The 6,924-nt window shown below is 45.6% G+C and overlaps 2 protein-coding genes across 3 annotated transcripts; both read right to left on the bottom strand.

Annotated features, from left to right (window-relative positions):
• Window positions 1-1,849: 1,849 nt before the first annotated feature.
• On the bottom strand, window positions 1,850-5,992 carry LOC113214133 (uncharacterized). 2 transcript variants are annotated; one of them, XM_026433410.2, is made up of 3 exons: window positions 3,204-5,992; window positions 3,050-3,118; window positions 1,850-2,958 (listed from the first exon to the last, which is right to left on the bottom strand). In XM_026433410.2, exon 1 carries the CDS (start codon window positions 5,796-5,798, stop codon window positions 3,315-3,317), a length of 2,484 nt encoding a protein of 827 aa, XP_026289195.2. In that variant the 5' UTR covers window positions 5,799-5,992; the 3' UTR covers window positions 1,850-2,958; window positions 3,050-3,118; window positions 3,204-3,314. The 2 variants fall into 2 exon arrangements, with proteins under 2 accessions (XP_026289195.2, XP_026289194.2); XM_026433409.2 differs by having other exon boundaries at window positions 3,050-5,992.
• On the bottom strand, window positions 5,927-6,918 carry LOC127750599 (uncharacterized). The gene is made up of 2 exons (XM_052272698.1): window positions 6,002-6,918; window positions 5,927-5,955 (listed from the first exon to the last, which is right to left on the bottom strand). Exons 1-2 carry the CDS (start codon window positions 6,915-6,917, stop codon window positions 5,927-5,929), a joined length of 945 nt encoding a protein of 314 aa, XP_052128658.1. The 5' UTR covers window position 6,918.
• Between the last annotated feature and the right edge of the window lie 6 nt (window positions 6,919-6,924).

The following is a 6,924-nucleotide window of genomic DNA, read 5'->3' as shown; positions in this document are numbered from 1 at the left end:
GTAGCGGGTTAAACGAGAGACTGACGCGAACTCTATCACCGATCGAATATTTATAGTCTTTTTTCCTGAGTCTGGAAAACTCTCTGTTGTGGTTCAGCACCGTTTTTTCCCACACGCGATAAAGATCTTTGTCCGGATCAAACTCGTCGGCCGCGACGCCGGTGTGCGCGTGCGGCGTTCTATTTAACCCATCTGTTATTTTCTGCATCACGTCAATGAATCGCGTCGAATTGGTAAAAGTCAAATAACGCGAAATGCGTGACATCACTTTTGCCACGTTTCTCTCGGCAATAGCACACTTGCTCTCGTTCCCCGCCGTCTGGGACACTATGCCGCGAGATTTTAACATATTTTTGAAAACAGAATTCTGAAACTCCCGGCCTAAATCGTGCCGAATCACTTTTACTTGTCGTGGTTTTATTCTGTCTAATATTTTTTCCATGGCTTTCGTGACAATGGACGCCGACTTATCTTTTAGGGGTTCCAAATAAATCTTTCGTGAAGCGGCCTCTACGCAAATTAAAATATAACGCACGCCGTCGTTGGATGCTTGGAGCGACTGAACATCAATCAAATCTATTTCGAGTAGCCGAAAATAGCTCGCGATATTGTAAAAATGGGTTGAGAATTTTTTTCTGCGTGGGTGGTGTACGGTATACGCAGGGTGCTGAGAAAGCACGCGATGCACGCGCTCGTCTATGTACCGCCGTGAATAATCTGGATACAGCAATTTTAAGGAATCTATAACATATTTTTTACCGGCAAAAGCCGGGGCAGATTGCGGATCGGACCATAAACGCAATATTTCTTCATCTTCAAGCTCCATAGTCTAACCACGACGAAAATATATTTTTTGGGGACGGTGTAAAAGATGCCCTCTTTTTCCCGGGGCTTTCCTTCTTTTTACCGGGAGTTTGCTTTTTTTTAGCAGGAGTTTGCCTCTTTTTAAGTTTTTTCACCGGTACAGCGGGGGTCGTTTGTGTTTCGCGAGTCCGTGTTTTTCTCGTGCGATTGCCGACTCCTGGACTGGGTGGGGTGGCGGGCGCGGTAGATGCGGTGGCGGCAGCTGTAGCGGCAGCTGCGGCGATGGGGTCGCCTAGTGATAGCTCGACTGGGGTGATCTCTTCGGCTGTGGCGTGGCTCAAATATTTCTGCAACGCGTGTTGATATTTTAAAAACGCGGAAAAATCGTTACTGCTCTTGTCTCGTGTGGCTGCTTGTAGCGTCTCTTTTCTGTCTTGATCGAGTTTATTGATTAAAGGCTTCTCACCACGGAGCCTTTTTAATTGTTCTGGCGATATAACGAGATATTTTTGATAAGCACCGTTCATTTTGCGAAAACGTTTCCTGCTAGACTCAGTACAGACGTGAGTATTGGAACCAACCACGCCCCGGTCCCTTTTTGCTGGTAAATCTTCTTTTTGTGGCGCCAATTATTTTTTCTGAACGCTAACTCCCTCAGTTTATTTTTATGCCGTCCGAGTTTTTTCGCTGATTCGGTAGATAGACGGCACCCTCCGTCGGCCGCGATCGAGTTTAGAATGACCTCGGATAAGGCGAGCACCTCCTCCCTACCGAGGGTGCGCAACAAAGCGGCCCGCCTGGCCGGCGTCGCCGAACAGAGGAGGGCGAAAAGGTGGCTATTCCGTTTCAGTAAATCGCTCATAAGTATTATTTTGATCGCCCACTAGTTTTTCGAGTTGATCGGGTGTACAATATATTTCTGTGCCGGTCGCGCTAGGTAAAATGTTGCTCCTAAAGCGCAAGGCAGGGCTACAGGTTTGCGAATTGTCCACGAGGAAGTGGGTGTAGGGGTCTTCTGTGGCGTGCAGGTAGCACTGATATAAGCTGTTTACTCCACGGCCGACCAATTGGGACGCCAGGTGCCGGAAGGATGTCGGACTTCGTGGATTTTTGGTCAGGAGACAATACACGGTGCTCAGGGCGATGTCACGGCTGTAGGGCCCCTTCGGGAAACAATTGTGGAGAATGAGGAACACGGACACGCGCCGGTGATGGCTCGTAATGGTAAACAGACGCGCGATGGCCTCAGATTGACACCGTGAGCCGAGGTCGTCGATCACAATGACTGAATCTTCCTGCAGAGATCTGTCGTCGGGCGGGCCTCGGATTATACTGAACGCCGGCTCGTGGGTGGCCACCTTGCTCGGTATCGGCGAGTCCTCGGGGAGCGCCCAATAAAACTTGGAAAATTCGCCAGAAATCAATTTTTCACGGTTTCTTATAATATCTAAAACCAAGCTAGTTTTCCCCGACTGGCTCCCACCAATTACGGAACAGGTAAAAGGCGACTTAAACTTGAGTGCACTGGGCAACTCGACGGACTCTGCTGACATGATAAATTACTCTTCCATGTTTTTGAAAAGTGTACACACACGCGTAAAGCAAAGACGAACACAATGCTCCCAATACGGCTCCCGCACCCACTATGCTCGGCTCTACGTCGCACACTGAAGCGCCCTCGTCCCGCCTCTGGGGTTTTATTTCTCGATACCCGCTGAAGGACTCCCAATTCGATTGCAAATCGATAAATGTATAATTGGTCGTTGGTACGAGAATATCGCAAAATTCCATCCACGTCTTGTACATCTTTTCGTATGAGGGCTCGTCTATACACACATACAACCTGAATAAGTTTGTGTGATATGACAAATCACCACATGTCTTATTCTCGCATAGGGCACCCGCGGCCAGGAGGGTGAGGGCGAGCGCCAATGACAATGCGACCATTGTACTGAGCGAACGAACATCTACTGAAGGAGGGGGAGGCAGGGACGGTCGGACGGAGCCGAATATGTACCATAGAAAAATCGGGTGTAAAAGACATAATTTTATTGATTTCTTTTTTTAATATTGTAAGAGTAAAAATAATATTTACAAGGAACGATTCATTCATTCATTCATTCATTTATACATTAGCCGGTGATGTGCGCAATGCTGAAAAGAGAGAGAGAAATAACATTATATATAAGCCGATTTTTTTTTCTTTATGTGTAGATGTGTACATTTAAATTATATTAAAGTTTACCTCGAACGATCGTGTCGACCGTGTTCTTGTTGTTCTGGACGCCGTCTGAAGATGTGGTTGCACGCACGCCTACAAATAAAATTTAGAGAACTATTGTAATTATTATTATTATTATTAGTTGAGTCACAATGGCCATTCGAAAACGCAAACTCACCGCGTATTTTGCAAATCTTGTATATTTTTTGAGGCAGTCACCTTATTCTAACTTTGACTTTATACATCATGCGCTTATAGATATGAACCAGTACTGTACATTAACACATTTTTACATTTCATCCTCTTCCTCCGCCTCTCCCCCCTCCCTCTCTCTCTCTAACCCCCCGATAGGCGGGCCTCTATAGTTGTGAGGCACGGTGTGAATGCCGTCTGGACAAAAATACCGCTTTGTGTCAAAATTGCTCAATGCACATTTGACGGTATCCCACGTGTAAATGGTTTGCTTACCATCCTGTCTAATATAAGAAAAAGCTAGGGATTTTTCATAATTTTCAATGAGGCACTTTTTATAACATTCAAATGTGAGCCCTTTCTCTGCAGCGCTGCGTTGCACGCCCTTGCATTTCTTTACGGGCTTGCCGTCTGGAAACTGGAGGCAATAGTTTTTCGCACGCAAACCAACAAAGGACGTCACCATTCTCCCAGGGTGTTCATCCTTGAGGAAAAGAGGAATGCGTTTCCTAGATTCGTCGTATAACTCATGGTCACGGGGATAATTTGAAAAATCCATCATGTGTGCAATGCTTCTCTGCGTCTTTACAAAATCGTCCGATTCGTAATGGAAACCCCAGCAATCAGTGTCGTGGCAAAGTAAGCGTGCAGAGGGGCCCAATTGCTTTTTTAATTCGCCGTACAGTTTGTAACCATAGATTTTACTCTTGTCCAAAATGGCCATTCCGAGACTGACTGGATAGTTTAGCTTTACAGTCTTTTGTTTCATTTGGACCGCGATGAGGTCGGGGCCAAATATTTCAAAACTGTGAAAAAAAGGACTTTTCACCATTTTTACCAGTTTTTCCTCATTTCTGCACATGATCACGGACACATGGTGACGCGATGATTTCAAGGAATAACCAAAAATATCGTTTCCTTTTTGTTTGAAATATTGAGCCTCAAAGTCGCTTTTCGCGGCGGCTCTTTTTTCAGTGAGATATTCCAAATATGGCTTCAAATATGGGGCCTGCCGGAACTTTAATCCTTTGTGCACCCGGGTGACAATAATACCCATTTCAAGGTATTGTTTCAATATGAGTGAATGGCATACATACTTGTGGCGGGGGCCCAAATGACTCACCAATCTGACATCATTGGCAGGCATTCTTCTACCGCTTGCCTCCAAAAGTCTATGCTGCAAGGGCGACAACATATCTTGCGATATTTTCATCCTTTCTGGCATCGCTGGAAAATCGCGATGAGCAGCGTGTAATTCTTCAGGGTATTCCGTGTCCACCATCCATATATAGGCATATTCATCTTCTTCACTCCCTTTCAATGGGTCATATTCTTCCGGCCCCACCCACTGGAACTCGCCAATGGGTAGAGATTTGGTCATCGTCCCCCCGTAGAGCGCTGTAGCGTCGTACAAGGAAATCCAAGATTTGGGAGCGTTGGGGTCATAATTTTCACATTCCTCATGGTTCGCTTGGGCGAACCTCGTGCTTATCACACTCTGCCCACCCCTAATGCCCATTTCGCAGAAATTAAAGTGGGATGCGTCAGAAATCAATGAAATTTCTGCTCTTGTCTTCTTTAGTGCGCACGCCCAACTAAGGCTGGCACCGGATACGAAGCGCATCGCCTCCAATCCGAACGTCTCCCATGTCGTTCTGCGGTATGAACTTATGACATCACAAAGTAATGCACAATCGCATACGCAATAAATAATAGCATAAATAAGCAGATTTGGGCACTCAAAAGTCTGAAATACTTTTTGAGCGTGGGCGTACATTTCATCCGAAATACCCTCACCTTTCACTCTGCTATAAAATTCTTCTTTGGGTGGTAGTTGTGTTTCATACAACTGATCATACTCTGTAATGTAGTCATAATAGTAAACTCCCTTGGATGCCACCAAATCTCTTTTGTGTGGTACAGGGAAAGTTTTATTCAGCACAATTTTGTCGGAGGGTAGTAATCCATTGACAAGGGTATCCAGCCCACTCATCAAATGCCGAAAGGAATCAATGAATACGATGGCTCGCCCCTTCTCCCCCAAGTTGATACGGAATGACAAATAGTGAGATTTTGTTTTTGGAATAACTTTTATGTCTTTGTCTTGCAATGCCGGGTGGTTCACGGCCGCCTTCATGACTATACAGCTATCATACCGGTTGCTATTGTGTGCCACTGCGACCAATCGGTGTGTGCGGCGGCGGAGCGCGTTGCAAGGTGTCGCATGTAATGCGTTTCTGTAGTTGAATGTGGGAGTCAGGTGGCAGTGGTCCGGCACCTTTTCGGCATGGCTGGTAAACTTTTTCCCGCATAAATGGCATGATGTGGTTCGATCATATTCTTCCCATTGTTCATAGCTCATGTGCTTTGGAAAATCCTTTCTGTGCCTCGTGAACAATTCATTTTCAATTTCCAACACCTTTGTAATAAAGTGCTCTGCAACCCCTCCATCATTTGCATGCACAATCGGGCCGAGCACTCGGTTGCCTAAGTGGTCAATGACAATGATTGTGTACAAAAATGGGATGTGCTCACTTATTTTTCTGGTTTTCTTGCCTTCATCTATTTCGACGGGTTTCATGTACGTTTCAAAATCGAAGACCAATGTAAACTCTTGCCGCTCGCAATAACCATAAAATTTTGTGTCAAATGATATGGTTGAACCTGGCTCGGGAATTTTAGTTTTTTGCACCCCGAATTGTCTGCACGTCACTCCGTGCTCGTCTCTCGCATCCGCACTCGGAAGAGAAAAGAAGCAAAAGCGACAGAAATGTCTGCGTCCACGAGCGAGCACGGGTACCGCGCTATACAACATTTGGTCCATATCTGTCACTAGGGCGTAGTGGTACTTTAACCCTTTAGTGTCTGAAAAGTATAACAAGCAAACGTGTATCTCACTCTTTTCATAGCTGGCATACAAGGGGTGAAAAACTTTGTCTCTGTTGCATGTGACTACACTAAACGAAAATTCTGGATTAATTTTTTCAAATCTAGCAATATTATCAATCTTAAAATCCGCTGATTCCATTCTGCCAAAATTGAGTGTGTCATAATAATCTTCATAGTGAGTAACCCTCTCTGGGTGTGGACGGTCACACGGATATTTTGCGGCGAGACAGCACCATCGAAAACATTCATTGTCATTTTTATTCTGAATGTTGATGATACCCATTCTTGCGTTTGCGAGAACGGGAGGTAGCCGAATGTAGCTGGATCCTCTCATGGGGCTGTACTTGGCCATTGATACTTCTATAAAAAATACTTCGGTTATCTGCCATGATGAACCTTGCAGTTTCAAGTTGTCGCTCGCATCGATAATTTCCAAAATGCATTTCTCTACCTCTGCTTCACATGTGTGGGCTGGTAGAACGATGTGGTTTTGCGAACGCAAAAATTTTTCATCTTCTTCTATCCCGTCCTTTGTCTCGCGGGATGCACCCACCCGCACTGTCAACCAAAACTTGAGTCCTTTAAGTTTTAACAGCTGTTGCCTTACTCTCGCTATAATGCGTTCCTTATTTGCAATTAAAGCGATATTCAAGTCATGGATTTGATCGTCTTGCCTCATTGTCAAACGGTGAATGTTTGCGACCCCATCCAATGCAAACTCTGTCTCCCATTCATTCTCCTCGGGTGTCCCTCCCGCTGCTGCCGCCCCGCCGCGCTGGACTGGGTGGCGACGCCGGCCGCAATGCACCATGTGTGCT

Source organism: Frankliniella occidentalis, unplaced genomic scaffold (assembly GCF_000697945.3).
Source record: "Frankliniella occidentalis isolate FOCC.00 unplaced genomic scaffold, Focc_3.1 Scaffold219, whole genome shotgun sequence".
Classification (NCBI taxonomy): Eukaryota; Metazoa; Arthropoda; class Insecta; order Thysanoptera; family Thripidae; genus Frankliniella; species Frankliniella occidentalis.
The sequence above is the reverse complement of the archived record's forward strand: the minus strand, read 5'-3'. Positions and strand labels throughout refer to the sequence as shown.